Source organism: Phodopus roborovskii, unplaced genomic scaffold (assembly GCF_943737965.1).
Source record: "Phodopus roborovskii unplaced genomic scaffold, PHOROB, whole genome shotgun sequence".
Lineage (NCBI taxonomy): Eukaryota > Metazoa > Chordata > Mammalia > Rodentia > Cricetidae > Phodopus > Phodopus roborovskii.
The window spans coordinates 50,112,602-50,129,600 of record NW_026126433.1 but is presented as its reverse complement, the minus strand read 5'-3'; the positions used below and the strand labels follow the sequence as shown (position 1 = coordinate 50,129,600).

At 50.4% G+C, this 16,999-nt stretch overlaps 1 protein-coding gene across 2 annotated transcripts in view; it reads left to right on the top strand.

The window, feature by feature from the left end:
• The first annotated feature begins 259 nt into the window (after positions 1-259).
• The window catches only part of Ephx1 (epoxide hydrolase 1), a 51,924-nt gene continuing 35,184 nt past the window's right edge, over positions 260-16,999 (top strand). The window contains exons 1-2 of one of the 2 annotated variants that reach the window (XM_051186452.1): positions 260-306; positions 15,056-15,243. In XM_051186452.1, coding sequence (XP_051042409.1) covers positions 15,061-15,243 — 183 coding nt within the window. In that variant the 5' untranslated portion in view covers positions 260-306; positions 15,056-15,060. The remainder of the gene's footprint in view (positions 307-15,055; positions 15,244-16,999) is intronic. The other variant, XM_051186451.1, reaches the window with a different exon arrangement.

The following is a 16,999-nucleotide window of genomic DNA, read 5'->3' as shown; positions in this document are numbered from 1 at the left end:
CAACTACTCGCTAGGAAAGTGAGAAAAAGGCTGTAATACCAGGCCAGCCTGGGCTTTTGTGTTTAGATTCCCCAGGCTGCAGACTCTCCAGACTAGGGAAACCTTTGCTAGGTACACAGCAAGCCTAGGCCGCCTAGGCAACTCGGGGGTGGAGCCGATAGAGAGGTGGGGCTAGTGGGGGCGGGACTAACGGGCAGCTGGGGTCCCCGCAGCTCCGCAGCTGCGAGCCCGACAGACGAGCGAGAGGAGTTGGGGAGTGGAGGAACTGCACACCTGAGGCCGCTAGACCGTGAGCGCGATCTAACCGTAAGCTCCGGGGACAGCGGTGGCACCCCAGCCTGAGAGTTGCTAGGACTACGTGTAGCTCCTGCAGTTAAATGCGCTTCCCACCATCCCAAAGCTGATCGCCGGCATGCAGTCTGTCATGCCTCCTTGTCCTGCATCCAACGCCCCATCCCCCATCCCTGGGCAGTCAGGCGAGCTTCGGAAGCTAGGGGTGGGTGTTAGGCCTGGCAGCGCGGCTCCTTAGCCCTCTGACTCCCTCTCCGACAGGTGCAGGTTTGTCCCTTTGGCTCCGGCTCTCTCGCGGCTTGCCCGGGCGCCTACCCCGACCCTGGGGGCGGAAGGCGCTAGCGCTGCTGTGCCTCCTTAACTTCTGCAACTCTGCCCCTCCCACCCCTTAAACTTCAGGCAGCCCAACGCCGGGGTCTTCTTGCCCGCGCTGGGTTGGAGGGATTGGGCGGGAGCTGGAGGCACGGGGTGCAGCTCGCCCTGGACTAGGACCGCGCCTTTCTAGCCTTCTGCCACTGCGGGCGAGGACTGTTGAGTTAGACTTTAGGGAGGCGGGGTTTGCTTGCTTCTCTGCCTCTAAATTCGGCATGATCATTTTTTAAAGTCGCAGTGTCCCGGAGGCTAACATTGTTAGTGTGATAGTGGCTTCCTTCCTCAAAGTGGAACCTTTCATTGGCTGTGCCAGGCCTGATGTAGCAGAAAACTAAGGGAGTGTGTGTGTGTGGGGGGGGGGGGGGGAAGTATGGGCGCGTTCAGCAAAAAGTTTCCATTCCCAAATACCCACCCGAGGAAGGCCACGTGATGGCTTCCTGTGTCCCTGAGGACGTGTCTCCAATGGGGCTGTGCTTAGGGACCCGGACTGGCTGTTCATACACTGCCCTACACCCTATAGGGATGACAGGGAATGTGCTTTCATGGGACGTGCTTTTGGACAGACAACAAGCAAAATCCAACCCAGCAGCATATATTTGCAATTTTTAAATTGCACTAGAAGATGATGTGTGCTATGGGAAATGGAAAGCATTAAAAAGAAAAGAAATGTTGAGTGGAAAACAAAGACCTCACTGAGGGAGCATTTTAACTCCTTAAGAGTTAGGGAGCCACTTTGTATCCAGCTGTACTGGGCTGAGGAAAGAACACTAAGGCTCATCTGTGTGGACCCATTTGCAGTCTGAGAGGAATGACAGACTGTTGTCAGAGAAAGAGCCCCAAGCTTTCTGCTACCCCAGATACCAAGAAAACAAGATTTTCCCTAGACTCTTAACTCCTCAGAAAGTCAGCTGTGTGACCCTCAACATATTGTCTGGTGTGGCTGCACCTGCCTTTTGGCGGACTGTGCCTACAGTACATTGGCTGCCACACAGGTGCCGAGTTGGGAAGTAGGTGGTGGACAGAGTAAGGGATTTTTTGTGTAAGCTGGGGAAGTGTGCACCTCCACCAGACCCCCCGGGGTGCCCATTTTCTGCTTAGTGCCCAGCTAGTGGTACCCACAAAACGCCTCTGTCGCTATGATCAACATCCTCCTCCATGCACAGAGGTGTGGGCATGCCCAGGCATAGTCTCTGCCTGGTGCCTACACTATTTTTAACCCCTGGTGTTCTTGCCCAGGCTGAAGGGTTTAACGGGCAGAGCCACCCCAATCCCATTTTTTTAATTCTTGTTCTGAGACATGAAAACATGGGAGCACAGCCTGGTTGTAGAGGGTGAGGGACACAGAAGTCAAGGATTAGAGACAAGGGGGCCACTACTCAGCCCTACAGGGGTCATCTCAGGCAGTCTTCAGGCCAAGCTCCTCATGTAACAGAGTCTCCAGTGGGCTATGCTGATAAGACCAGGAAAAGGCCCCCAAGAGGGAGCTAACCTCTGCCAAGAACCTCCTCCTGCATAGTGGTGCTCAGGGAAGTGGGGGAGCCTGGGTCCCCAGCCTCGTTACAGAATCAATTGCACAAACAGGTTCAAAGGAACACTTGCCCTACTGCCAGGATTTATTGACTTTCTTGAGGGAAATTACAGTTCATGCTTTCTCTCCAGGGAGCAAGTGTGTTTACTCTCAGAGCAGCCTGCATGTCCCTTCCCACTATCACAGGCTGGGAGTGGTGGCCCAATGCCTGCCTTCCCTTTGCTGCTGGTCATTCCCATTTTCTATGGAGCCAGGTCACCGCAAAGTCACACCCTGGGCACTCTTCCCAGGCCTGGGAGCTCACTTTAGGGGGAAAGTGTTGTCCCGCTGTGTTATCAAAAAGCTTTACAGAAAATTCTCTAGTTGACCAACTAACAAACAAGAGCCCTCGTTTCTGAGTAAGAAGTAGGACTCTTCGCTGCCTTTAGCATTTGAGAAGCTGGTGATCGGTGGCAGAGTGTGGATGTCTCTTTGGCACTTACTGGCTAGATTATTGGGAACAAACATCCTCTCTGAACTTTAAGTGCTCTTTAAAGCAAGGGGAAATCCCCCTTTATTTCTTAGGTTATAGTATTACATGCAGTGGTAATTCGAGAGTCAGGCTGTCAGCTTTAGCAAGGAACACACACAGCTCAGCACCATGGCTGTGCAGCCTGAGGCTTTCCCTGTAAACCTCCAGTCAAGTGCAGCCAAGATCTTGACCTAGGGTGCAGAAAAGAATCTCAGGGATTAGTCAGTATGAAGCAGAGTTGGAGTTTATTTGGAAAAAAAATCTTTTAATATAGACTTAAAGGGAGAGAAAGAGAATATGGCCAACTTAAGAAAAGGACAGTAGTTGTGTGACTTTTACTGGAGGCACATGAACAAATGTCCATCCATCTCAGATAGGTACAAATGATAAACTGAAGAAATGATCCCACAGAACAACTTGATGAGCCAATGCATTGATTGGCCTTGCAGGAGCATGAGTGAGGAACTGTCTACTGCAGCGTAGGTGACTCCCAGATAGCATCGCTGGTAAGCATGGGTGACGGTTAAGTCCCATCTTGTAATGAGTGACAGCTGCATCAAAACTGCAGTTAGCTTACCTCCCGTATATTCTCATAGCCCCATCCTAGCCTGGCCTAAGACCATGCGTAGTTGGGAGCAAGAATAGTGGTGAGTGGGTAAAGGTAAGGGACTAGTGGCCTTCCCTCCCCTCCTTCTAGGGTATACTAAGATTCCCATTAGCCTAGGCCTGGCTATCACTGTGTTCTCCCTGGTCACAAAGGGACCAGGATTATCTCTGCTCCTTGGTGGTGATAGAATGGCTGTGCTATGCCTAGAGGAAGATGTCATAGTACAACACTGATCCATCTCATAGTACAACAGTGGTGCCCATCTTATATACAACAGTGGCCATCTCTGGGTGCCATTTCAAGAGATGGTCCTACCTAGTTTCTTTGGTGACTTTTGAAGTCTCCCTGGTCAAAAGATTTAGAAGATTAAATATGTCTTAGCATACCAATTTTTATCCAAACTTTTATTTAGCAACTGAAATTACAAAGTAATTATGAGGTTCATTGTACACGTTTGTTGATAAGAAAGGAGTATTAGGTTTTTTTAAAGGTCAAAAGGGGTCAAAGGAATTCTTTCTGTATGCCACAGGCAGCGGAGACACGTGTTTTTATTGCTAAGTATGGCCCAGTCTTATTTGTGAGGGTTTCTCAAAGGGTGGTTTGAAAATCCTTTGCAAGAGACTTAACCAGATCCTGGGGGCGAGGGGCTCCTTTATCTCAGTGCCCCCCCTTTTCCCTGTCTCTGCTGCAATGTCACAGCCCAGGTTCTCGCTGAACTTCCTCTAGACTGTGGGTGCCTGGGAACATGAACATCCTGCCGTCGGCATACCTGGCTGGCTTTCCCTGGCTCCAGTTTGCATTATGACCTGGGAAAGCTGTGGGATACCACAGCCATGAGTCCCAGTGTCTCCATGGGGCATCAGAGAGCCACAGGTAAGGTGCAGCTGGTGTGGAGAGGACATGGCTGCTCCGGGGTGTGGTTGAGCGGAGTTTTTTTTTTATTGTAGATGTGAGGGAGAGTACAGCCAGAGGTATCTGAAGAGTCCAGAGCAGGAAGAGAAAGTAGTGATCTGAACATGGCCAGCTGACTGGACTGGGCTGTGAGAGAAGAGAATGGGAGTGAGTGAGAGAGGACAAAGAGAACCGAGAGGGGAGACTGAGTGTGAGACAGAGAGAGAGAGCGCGCATCTCGAATAGCAGGGTTATAAGGACGATAAGGGAGGGATGCCCATGAGCTAGAGACGGTTAGTATAGGGAGGGATGAGAAGAACCAGAATGCAGTGTGGACTCTGGAATGTTTAACAGGTGCTCATGACAGCGAGGGAGCCTGGAGACCAGCACGGGCCTTGGTAAGCTAACAGGCACCACAGGCAGCCATCTGCCCCTTTGGTAGAGGGGAAGAGGCTTCCCCAGTTCCTGAGGAATGCTGGCTTTTGTTTAACCTCCAGAGTTTGGACCCGACACAGCTAAGGGCTTGTCTTCTGGCCACCCCACCCAGAGCTTAGCTCCCCTGCAGAAGGAGTGACCCATGACTGTTTTGAAGGCTGGCTTTTAGGTAGTTCCAGAACCAAGCCCAAACTCCTTCCTGGCAGACAGGGTTGGTTTCTGAAGTAGAAGTGTAGCTACAGTGCCACCTGAACCCTGGTGAGAGAGAATTAGAAATATAGCCCTCCCTGAGCTATCAGATGGGCTACCAGCCTGCCATCTCATTTGGGTTTTGTCTTGGTTTCTTTTTCTTTAATAGACTTACATAAAAAAACTAGACTTCTGGACATTGAACTGTGACAGGCCCCAAAATATTTCCTCTTTGACAAATTGGGGGGGGGGGCTCTTGAAGACTAGAATTTTCTTTAGCCAAGGCTTGAAATTAAAATTCATCTCTAGAATGGAGAACAGAGGCAGCCTGGGGTCCCTTGGCCCTGGGAAAGGACAAATGAGCTTGCTTCTCTGTCAGCTGGAGGCTAGACAGAAGCCAGAATTCCTCAGGAACTGGTGAAGCCTGTCCCCCTCTACCAAAGGAGCCATGTCCCTTATCACTGCAGAAGGGACAGATGGCTGTCTGTGGTGCCAGCTCCAGGCTCCCTCAGTATCACAAGTGCCCAGTTCTTCTCACCTCCTACCCTACATAAACTTCTCCAGCTCATGGGTTCCCCTCACTCCAGCTGTTGTTGGTTCTGCTGTTTTGGCTATGTGTACTCCGGGTCTCTTTGTCCTCATCACTCACTCCCTCACCACGCCCACACACATCCCCCCCTCTCACCACGCCCACACAATTCCCCCCTCACACACCACGCCCACACACATCCCCCCTCTCACCATGCCCACACACATTCCCCTCACCACGCCCACACACATTCCCCCTCACCACGACCACACACATCCCCCCCTCACCACGCCCACTCACATTCCCCCCCTCACACACCACGCCCACACACACACCCCTCACACACACACACACACACACACACACACACCACGCCCACACACATTCCCCCTCACCACGACCACACACATCCCCCTCACCACGCCCACACACATTCCCCACCCAACTCTGCTCCTGCTTCTCTCTGGCCAGATCCAGTCTGCTGGTCCTGTTCAATCTACTGTCTCTCTTCTCTGGGCTCTCCCAGATGCCACTGGTTGATCTTTCACTCGAATCTATAGTAAAAATCTTCCCCTTAAGCATGCTGTGGAGAAGTCATATTAGTTTATATACTCCCTGGTGAATTTACTACGCCTTTGTTTCATGGTTTTCTATAAGTTGCAAGAGGACGCTGAAAAACTTAGAGACCCCTCCACTGTCTAAACTGTAAACAAATCTACTTTCCTTGGGAAGTTTGTTCCTTTTTTGTTGTTTGTTGTTTTATTTTTTGAGACAGGGCTTCTCTGTGTAGCTCTGGCTGTCCTGGAACTAGCTCTGTAGACCAGGCTGGCCTCGAACTCACAGAGATCCGCTTGCCTCTGCCTCTGCCTCCCAAGTGCTAGGATTAAGTACGTGCATCACCACTGCCCAGTGTAGGCAGTTTGTTTCTTAAATCTTTTAAAGTATAAGAAAGTCAGATTTCCGGACCTAAGTACCTGGGACTGCAGGGCAGCTCGGGAGAGCTGGTCTCCCTGCTCACTTAGGCTCTCATGCTTCCTCCATTTGCAGCTTGCCGGTCTCTGGCAGCCCCGCTGCCCAACCAGCTTGTGCCTCTGAAAAAATACAGAACCACCCAGAAAATGGAAGCTCCCAGCCCCGTGGGGCAAGGTGACTCTGCTCCTTCCCCTGCCCCCCCCCCCCCGCTGTGCACGGTGGGAGGTCTCCAAGCCCCTGTCAGGCCCTGTCCTCCAGAGCCCTTACTCCAGAGGAGATGATGCCCTATTGGGGTGGGGCATCTTGACATCAGAGGTGACCTTGGAATTTTTTTTTCCCCTTCCAGTACTGGGAACTGAACCCAGGACCTCATAAGTGCTAGACAAGTGCTCTACCATTGGCCACACCCAGACCCCTTAGCACATGCTTTAACTCCTTACTTGTAGGCCTTGGGGACTTTCGATTCTCTTTTGAGCAAATGCAGCACTCTCCCAGCCCAATGAAGCAACCCAGAGAGCAGGGCTGGGAGGCTGGCCAGGCCTCAGGAAGCTCTGCAGGAAGTTCACTCTGCACCCAAGCAGCCAGGACCGTAGACTGGATGGTTCAGAAGGCCCAGGCCCCAGGCAATCCCGTTGCATGCTAGTGAGGAAGCTTCCAGACCATGAGATTACAATCACTGTGGAAAAGCTGGGTGGGATATGATGGGAGGGAAGACAATGGTGTGCTGGATGGTCCACGCCTGCCACCCCAACATGGGCCTCTGCCATCCCAGCCCACCAGCAGACATGTGTTAACCTTCACTAAAGCTGGTGAGACGTGTTCCTCTAGACATTTTAAGCCCATGGAAAATGTGGTAGCCCCTGTTTCAGTTGGCAGAGCTGGAGATGGAAGAGGACTCTGATGAGAAACTCCCAGGCTTTAGCTCATTGACCTGACAATGTCCTTACCTCCTCTCCACCCCCCCACCTCACCCCTTCCCCGAGACAGGCTTTCTCTGTGTAGCTTTGGAGCCTGTCCAGGAACTAGCTCTGTAGACCAGGCTGGTCTCGATCTCATAGAGATCTGCCTTCCTCTGCCTCCCGAGTGCTGGGATTAAAGTCCTGAGCCACCACCACCCAGCTGCCCTTACCTTCTTAAAGGACTTCAAAAGTTGTATGGCAGCGTTGGGGAGAATAAGTGGAAACAGAGCTGAGCTACAGCTTAGTGATAGAGTCTGTGCCTATGTAGTGAAGCCCCGGGGTCCACCCCAGCACTGGGGGGAAATTGTTATTATTATTGTAGTAGTTTGGGTCTTTTGAGATAGGTGTTCTCTATGTAGCCCTGGCTTTTCTGGAACACTCTGTCTGTACTCCAGGCTGGCCTCAAACTGAGTGCTGGGATTAAAGACTTGTGCCCCGCTAAAAAGAAAATGTTTTTTTTTTTTTTTTTTTTTTTTTTTTTTTAATGGAGTATGTTTGTTTGAGAAGTATAAAGTGGAGGTAAGGTCATAGTTAATGGGATCTCAGGAACATCTGCAGTGGAACCTTTGCCTGAGAGTAGATAAAATGATAATCCCTAACCAATTAACAAGTTCATTTGTCCACCCTCCTCAGGTTTAACGCTTATAAACACAGGCTGAAGCAATAAACTTATGTGGCTTTTCCACACTGTAAATACCCTCCCTAAAAGCATTTGGGACATACCCACCCACACTGGTGCCCCCAGCCCTCCCTACCAGCTCCTCTGTGGTGGTGTTCAGACTGAGGCCTGGACAAGCATAGCCCCTGTCCTTAGGGTACAGGGGCAGCACCGAGGGCCTGGCCTCCAGCTGGCTGGCCCTGGGCCCTGGTGTGCTTCAGCAGAACTCAATTCCAGGTCATGAATTTTCCAGCCACCTCTGATGAACTCAACATTGTTCCCTTCTTTCTCTCTACGTTGCCTTCAAAAGCACTCCAACCTTCTCCTGCTGTTGACTCTGGTCTGTTTTCCTGAGCTCAGCTCTCAGATTGTGCTCCTAGAGAAGCACTTTAGGCCCCATACAGAGTTCGAACCACCCCAGGGAGCCACCACAACACAGCCACAGTGGCTCTGAGGGAGAAGAGCCTGCCAGGAGCCATCTATGTGGTCTGAGGAGGCCTCTGCTTGTCAGTCATTGCATCCCTCCCTGTGTAGCAGGCTGACTGGAATGCAGGAGGAACCAAAAGCTTCCCTTTGTCTCCACAGGAAGGGAGATGGGATTGCAGGGCTGGTCAGGCCATGGGCCAAGAGGAGGCCACACCTCACTGTCCCTTTGGCCTGACAGCTGAGGGGAGCAGGTGCATGGTTTTCCCACATCTCCTTGGCCCCCCACAATTCCCAAGCCAAAGTGTGGCGGCCCCAGGAGGAGCTTCCAGAAGCCCAAGTGACCACCAGGAAATCTCTCTGAGGGAGCGCTCCGTACGCCATCATCACCACCATCACCCCACTCCCTGCCCCTCCCGGTCAGACCCAGGGCCTGCAGCCAACCCTGGCAGGGCTATGTGCTTTGTTCAAAGGTTGGCCTTTGCTCTGGAAAACCCCCAAGTACCCAGGCTTATAATCTACCTTGCAAAGACCAGATCTGCTGAGTCACTCCTAGCTGGTACTTGAGGGTGATATCAGGGAGTGTGTCTGAGTGAGGGCTTGCTGGGTTACAGAGAGCAGACTTTCCTCCAAGGGCAGTTGGCTGACCCAAACCCCGAGCCTCGCAGTGAGCCCTTTGACACCAAAGCTACTCTCTAGTCTTTCTCCACACTTTAACTAATCCTCAATCCTTCCCCCTCTAGACCAGACTGAGAAATAAGCTGTATGCTGTTGCTTGAGGAGAATTTTTAATCCTTTTCATTCAAAACTTCTATTGTCTACGTTATCCAGAGAACTTTTCATTTCATTCCATTGGTATCGAATAATCTGTTAAGAGCCAGGGTTTCAGAGTTCAAAAGGAAACTGAAGAAGCTTGCTAACAGTGAGAGGGGCATGCCACAGTATGAGGGCTTAGCACCGATAGATGTGAAGGAGGTGGCAGGCAGTAAGCAGCCCCCTCAGAGGCCTGGGACAGCAGAGACTGCTGAGCACAAGAACTGACCATCTGAAAGAATAGCTGATGTTCTTAACCCTGAACCAGCCCCTCAGTGCTGTGGCATAAGTATCCGGCTGTTGTTTTGTTGTTGTTGTTGTTGTTATTGTTGTTCTTAATGCATCTTCTGGCACACACCTTTAATCCTAGCACTAGGGAAGCAGAGGCAGCTGGATCACTGAGTTCAAGGCCAGCCTAGTCTACAAAGTAAGTTTTAGGACAGCCAGGTCTGTTTCACAGAGAAACCTATCTTGAAAAACCAAAACCAACCAAACAAACAAAAAAACATCTTTACTAGACATCTAATCATTTCTTCAGGAGAATGCTATGACTCCAAGGGGAAAAAAAAAAAAGAATACAGTTTCTTTTGGCTTTTGTAGCACTAGACATCAAACACATCTCATACTTGCCAGGAATTTCTACACAGAGCCACACCCCAAGCCCTGCATTCTTTGAGAAGGCTTCCTCTCCAACTCCAATTTTCTGGGCACGCTGTTTTCCTCATTGGAATATTGGGTTACAAGATAAATAAACAGACTACTGGGAGAATGAAGCCTTTGGTACAGGATAAATTAACGCCCTGTTTCAGGTTCTAGCATGACAGAAAGGAACTTGGGAATTGCTTTTTTGTTTGTTTGTTGCCCAGTCTTTCCCCATATCCCCTAAACCCCGGTGTTTTGAAGAGGTTAGAATATTCTCTACTGCAACAGAAAAGGGCCACACAGAAGACTTCATTGCAGCTGTTTGTCACAAGGTAGAGGCTCGGCAGACAGTAGTGGGGCCCCTGATGATGAAAACAGGCACCTCAAGGCCATGGCTTACAGAACTCGGTGGCCTCAGGCCTCCATGAGCTGGGCTGGCTTAATTCATCTGCTTGAGTGAGGGTGCTTAGGCAGGACAGTGGGCACCCAGGACCCAGGTGCCTTCACTCTGTACTCTCTCACCTCCGACCTGGTTCTGTGCATCTAGGCTGCTGTAGAGTGCTTGCATATGAGGGTCCCACACAGTGAATTAGGGGCAGGCAGACATGATGCTGGAGAAGGAGCTGACAGTTCTACAACTTGACCCACAGGCAGCAGAAGCAACTGTATCACACTGGGGGTGGCTTGAACAAAGACCTCAAAGCCCATCCCCACAGTAACATACTTCCTCCAACAAGGCCACACCTACTCCAACAAAGCCACACCTCCTAACAGTGCCACTCCCTGTGAGGGCCATTTTCTTTCAAACCACCACAATAAATGGCTAATATTAATAATATTCTTGCTATCTGAATTAGAATATAAGAGACAGTCTTTAAATTACTCTTTAGATCTGTTGGTTTGCACACGCGTGTGTGTGTGTGTATATGCGCGCACACACACACACACACACACTCTCTCTCTCTATTCTTGAGCTTTTTGAAAGACAGTACTTTCCATGACACCCCACAACGTGAATGCCTTAAGCCAAAGGCAGTTCTGGAAGCTGTGATGTCCCACATGTTACCTCCTTGCTCATGAAAAAGCAGAGCTTATACTGAGGCCCAATGAGAGGCTTATAATGACTAATAACTCAATTGCACATTGACCACACTGTACTGTGAAACATCCCTTCACCACTACAGCCAAGCTTTGGGGTCATTACCAAGTGAAATAGGGTTACTTGAACCGTCTCTGTGATAACTGTGGGTGCTCCTACATAACTAATGAACACCTAGTGTATACGTCATGGATACGTTGAGCGAAAGAACAATTTACAAGGTGGGTGGAATGAAACAGAGCAGTGGGAGATGCCAGCACTTAAAAATCACAGCTTTTGGGTTTTGTTGTTTGTCTGGGGTCTTTTGGGGAGGGAGGGGACGAGAAGAGGTAAAAAGCACAGCTTTCCAGGCTCAGTTCATTCTATCCGCCATGTGGATCCCCAAGATCAAACCTCGGCCACAGGGTTAGCAGCAAGTGCCAGCCCAGCACACAGTTTTAAACTAAAAATTATCTCTCAAATTTCGGTCTGCCGTCACCCATGGGTAAACAAAGAAGGGGTGACAGCTGCGGCAAGGCTGGCATGAGTCATCCTACTGCCCTTTTGCCTGGGTTCTGTTTTTTTAGATGGAGCTCCAGGCCACCGTCACTGTCACTGTGGTTCTGTTTGCCGTCTGAAGTCCAGAGTCACAGTTGCTGTGCACACAGGGGATCAGCTGAGTCACTGGGGCCAGGAACGCAGGGACTCACACTCAGCCACCCTCACCTGACCCATGGCTCTGGGTGCTGTGACCACGGAGGAGTAAAGCACCTGCACTGAGCCCTGGTGATCAGCGCAGGACACTGGGATGACCCTGCCCAGAAAAGGAAAAGCCTCTGGCCTTTAGCTGCTGCAGTCGGGTAGAGGGGGTCTGAGTGTCAAGTTCTCTGGTGGGAACTTTCCCTTTCCTGCTGACAGTCGCAGCTCTTCTGATGACGTGTACAAAAGTGTGTCTTCTCCCACTGGTTCTGGGCCAGCACGTGACAGGATGGATGACAGTCTTCTCAAAGAGGACTCTGATTGGGGACAGTCTCTGAAAATGAAAAAAAAAAAAAAAAAAAAAAAAAAAAAAAAAACCATACAAAGTCCCTGTCTGAATTCAGAGGGGAGGAACTCTACTTCAGCCATTGCTAATCTGTTTTAACTTAAGCGGTTCTTACCATCTAACTCATCAGTGGTCTGAGGACAAGGGCTGAGGGAACCTCAGGTTGAGAGACAAGAGCCTCTCGGTCTGGAGATGGAATGATGGAATGCACACCAACACACACACACACACAAAAAGAGAGGGAGAGAGAGAGGAAGGGAGGGAGAGAAACACATACACAGAAAGAGAGAGACATGCACAAACACAGACACACAGAGATGCACAAATACAGAGAAAGAGAGAAACACATGCACACAGAGATAGACACACGTACAACGTCCTCTCACTAGGATGGGCAAAGCTTGCTGCCCTGCACCGAGGAGCTCAGGAAGCATTCTCACAGAGACTCTGAGATACACAGACCTTTACAGTCCTAAGAGGGAGACAGGTGGGAGTTGGAGTCTGTATTCACAGGGCATGGTTTCCATGGATGGCTGTACTGGGATCCTAGCATCCCAGTGACTTTGGCTGGTGGAGGCAGGTTGCCTCTCTTGAGATCCCTGGCAGTATCTGGTGTGGGGCCATGAGGTCTCTGGTCAGGAAGGGACAGCCATGGAGGAGGCTATATCTGTGTGGCACCAGTTCCTGGTGATGGGCGGGTGTGAAGGAAGAAACAGCGGTGGCCCTGGGGAGATCAGTAGGGTCACTGCCAGACAGAAGCAGTTCCCATATGAGACTCCTTCCCCATCAGGGAGCAGATGCCCCTACATCAGCCCTTCCTCTGTGGAAGTCCCATGACTGGCCCTCTGTGTGGCTTAGGATCTCTGCAAATGGCGCCTGGTGGTCCAGTTCTCAGCTTAACAGGGTGGCTTTCAGCAGGGATAAACCTGGGGCCTCAATAAACACCGATGGAGACCTGACCTGACATTAGCAGATGGAGTGCACACAGGTGTGTTCCCAAAGGGCTTTTCCTGCCTTGGGCTTCCACTCCCATTCTGTTGCCCCAGACTGGTCCTGGCTATAGTGAGTCCAGCAAAACCACCTCTATCCTTGCTCCAAGGATAGGTTCATGTTCGTGCCAAGCTGGGCACTGCCCGTGGAAGATGGAAGCTGAGAGGCCACAATGCTGGGCTAAGACCTTTCTGCATTGGCTTGCAGATAGCAAGTTCTTCTTTCCTCCTCCTGAGAGAGAAGACAAAAGACTCAGACTCATGGGTGTGCAAGTACAGCATGGATTTTCTGAAATGTAATAGTGCATGCCCACAGAAACTGGAGACGTGGTTACCAAGGGTCCAGGATGGCTTGGGAACTTGAGAAGTGACAGGCTCAGGGTGTAAGGTTTCTCTTTGTTGGGATGACAGTATCCTAACATCGGCTGCGCAGATACTTATACGTGTCCATGAGTACACTGCAAACAGTTGGATAGTACACTTGAAATGGGTACCCAGGGAGCATGTCCATCCTATTTCAATAGAACTATTGAAAATACACAGAGATGACATGTGCAGCCAAATGTGTGCTTCCTAACACTGTGTCCCCCACCTTCAGCTATGTGCAGTGTCCCAGGACCCCTGTCCTCTCACTTTCCTTTGTGCCCCATGAAGAGCCCTCCTCCAGGACCACACATGGGGCAGCAGCCCCTCTTTTCATACATCAGGGTTCAGAGAGAGCCTTCTAAGCAGCCTTGGGAGCAGAAGGCCTCTCAAGCCGCAAGCCTCCGAGTGCAGCCTTCACCCAGTACTATGCTGAAGCCACCATATACCTTTCCCAGGGAGGTGGGAAGTTCTCATTATTCTCTGGAGTTATGAGTAAGTTTGTCTCTCTAACATTTTACAGATTTTTGATTATATGTCTTCAGTATTGCTGGCCTAAATAAGAAAGTTACCAGCCAGACATAATGAGCCATACCTGTAATCCTTGGTACTAGGAAGCCTGAAACAAGAGACTGGCTGGGATTCATGGCCAGCCTAGACACCATAGCCAAACTCCACCCCAAACATCATTAAAACCAAGCAAGTACCAGCGTTTCTCCAAATATTACTACTAATGTAGGAATAGCAGAGCAAGGCAATGAGAATACTAAGGTAAGGGATGTAGAGATGGTTCAGCCATTAAGACTAGGCTTACAGCCAAAATATAAGAGAATACACAGGTCACAGTAAATTGTGGCTACATTAGCAAAGAATGAAACAAAGCAAGTTTTTTAAAGGCAAAAATAAGGAGTGTGGGCCTGGCAGTGTCACTTAGCAGTGACTGAGCCCTTGTCTATTATACCTGATACTGGGGATTATGTCCCCAGTGGCCAAAATATTATTAGTAATAATAACAAGAGATAAATGAAAAGATGCACAGCATCAGTAACCTTGGCCACTGTGACCAATAAGGAAAGTGGCTTCGTAATGAAGTGAAGACGTTGGCTAAATTGTCCTTGCAGAAGGGCTTCTGCGTGGGGCTGTGGTCACCACTGTGCAAGCTTAGGCCAATGCAGAGCCCTTTCCACAGCTATTATCAGTCAGGTAGAAGAATTCTTTTCTCATAAGAGTTTCTTGTGGTGATGACACAAGAAACCCCATTTTCATTCTGGCAACATTCACTTCTCACTGAACAAATATGAACAAGGACAGGAGCGGATCATATATTAGTTATTTACTGTTTGTTGTGACAAAATATCTGATAAGAAGCAACTTAGGGTGTGCTTGAGGGTAGAGTTAGTCAAGGCAAGCAGACACCGTGGCAGGAGCAGGTCACTGGTCACATTGTGTCACAGTCGGGAGCCAAGAGAGGTGGATGCTGGTGCTCAGTTCCTCCTTTGGTTCACGCTGGGGCTCTAGCACATAGTAGAATGGTACCAACCAAATTCAGCGTAAGTCTTCCCACCTCAGTTCAGCGTTTCTGGAAACACTCTCACAGGCACACCCGGAAGCTTGTCTCCTAGTGTTGGGACAAGCTGACAGTCAAGATCAACATTGCTTTTGGGGATGCTCTGGGGAGAGCCTTTTTTGGTTCTTGGAGTCTGCAGACGCCAGGTTCTGGCCAGGTCACTCCTCTTCTGATGTGTCCTCTTCATCCCCAGGAGTCATGTTTCTGGAACTTCTCCTGGCCTCGGTGCTGGGCCTTGTCATCTACTGGTTTGTCTCTCGGGACAAGGAGGAATCCTTACCACTTGAAGACGGCTGGTGGGGCCCAGGGTCAAAGCCCTCAGCCAGAGAAGATGAGAGCATCCGACCCTTCAAGGTGGAAACATCAGACGACGAGATCAAGGTGAGATGCCCTTTCACCGCCTGGGTAGAAACCAAAGGGGCAGACCAGCTGTGGTTTCCTTGGGCCAGAGTAGGGACATGATTGAAGATAGAGCTTTGGGAATGGACTGTCTTTAGGTTTTATCAGTCCGCTCTTCTCCCTGACCTGAGGGCAGGTGCATTTGCTCCTAAAAGGTGTTTCTTTCTTACTAACCCCATCTCTCTAGCTACTTTTCCTCCCCCACCCCCGGCCCAGGAGGGCTGCCAATGGAACCACCGTGTGCACCAGAGACCAAAGAAAGCTTCCATCCCCACCCCCTGCCCACTTGGGGCTGATACAGACTTTAAGGGAGAAAGCTAGCAGATGCCCTGGGTGGGGGATGTGGGAGTCACAGCTACAGAGGGAAGGGGTGCTCAGGAAAACAGTCACGTGGAGACCAGTGGGGTGGGCAGCCTTGGGTCGGCCCCTTCTGGGTGGGCCACTCCTGGGTCTGTCACCAAACCTGCCCATTGTCACTTGTTGTGTGGCAGCTCTCAGAGGTGGGCCCTGGAGCTAAGAATGGTACAGCAGTGGGTCCTGGGTGACGGGTTAGAAGTCTAACTGTCCTGGCCCTTCCACACAGACTTGGAGTCAGAAAGGAGGGGCCAGTGGGTGGGGAGAAGGGAGAAGCAAGTCTTCAGGGAGAGCCAGGCTCCAGTAGGGTCCCAAGGGGGCAGACCACACCCGGCCCATCCTTCCCTTCACCACGTGGTCCTTAAGCAGCCGCTGTGACCAGTGCTCTGCAGTGTACTTGGAGAAAAGAAGCCACTCCCCCTCCAACAGCTTAGCATTTAACATCCATCCATGAAAAGAGAGTACATCCAAAGATACAGTGACCCACACGCCGGTAGAGATTAATGTCATCAGGCACTAGCATAGGGTCGCAAAAGCTCCCAGGAGGAAGGAAGGGATTGAGGCCAGGAACGGGAACTGAAGCCAAGAGCAGACGACTGAGGTTTCCTTGCTGCTGTGGGCAGAAGCTGAGCTCTGGGGGTCATCCTGGATGGAGTCTAAGCTTTCCAAACCTGCTTGGGAGAGGCCAAGGGACATGAAAGCCTCTGGGAATAATGACACCTGAGCCACTCCATGAGGCAACAGGCACTCCCCTCAGCCGGAATGCTGAACTTTTAGCTGGATCCACCTATGTGGACCCTGTGTCCTAAGCTGTCTTTTTTTTTATCTGAATTAGGGTCATTTGATGCTTTGCAGCAAGGGCCATCACAGCCTGGCTCAAGGCCTAGTGTGGCCCACCCCTTGTTTTTTAATTGCCCCTTGTATAACTTTCATGTCTTTAAAGGGACATGGAAAAAAGAAAATGAATAATTGAAATTGTGCAATGATTGTACGGCATTTGAGTTTCAGTCCTGTGTATAAGTTTGACTGGAGCATGGATTCACTGCTCCTGCAGGGGTCATCTGTAGCAGCTCCTTCACTTCAGAGAAAGAGCAGAGAGCTTGCACCTTGCCTAAAACGTGCTATGTGACTCTTCACAAAATTTTCCAGTCCCAGACCTATAGATGTCTTGGTGTATCGGGCTGGAGAGATAGCTCAGCCGTAAAAGGCTAGGCTCACAGCCAAATATATAAGAGTGAGTATTGTTCACACACCTAAGAATTGAAGAGATGCCTGCAATGGAGCTAAAAGGGAGGACACAGCGTGTGTGGCCTGTGCAAAGCCTTCTGTTCCCCCCTGCCCCCTCCCACTCCACCAAAACAAGGATAGATGGAAGGGAATCTGG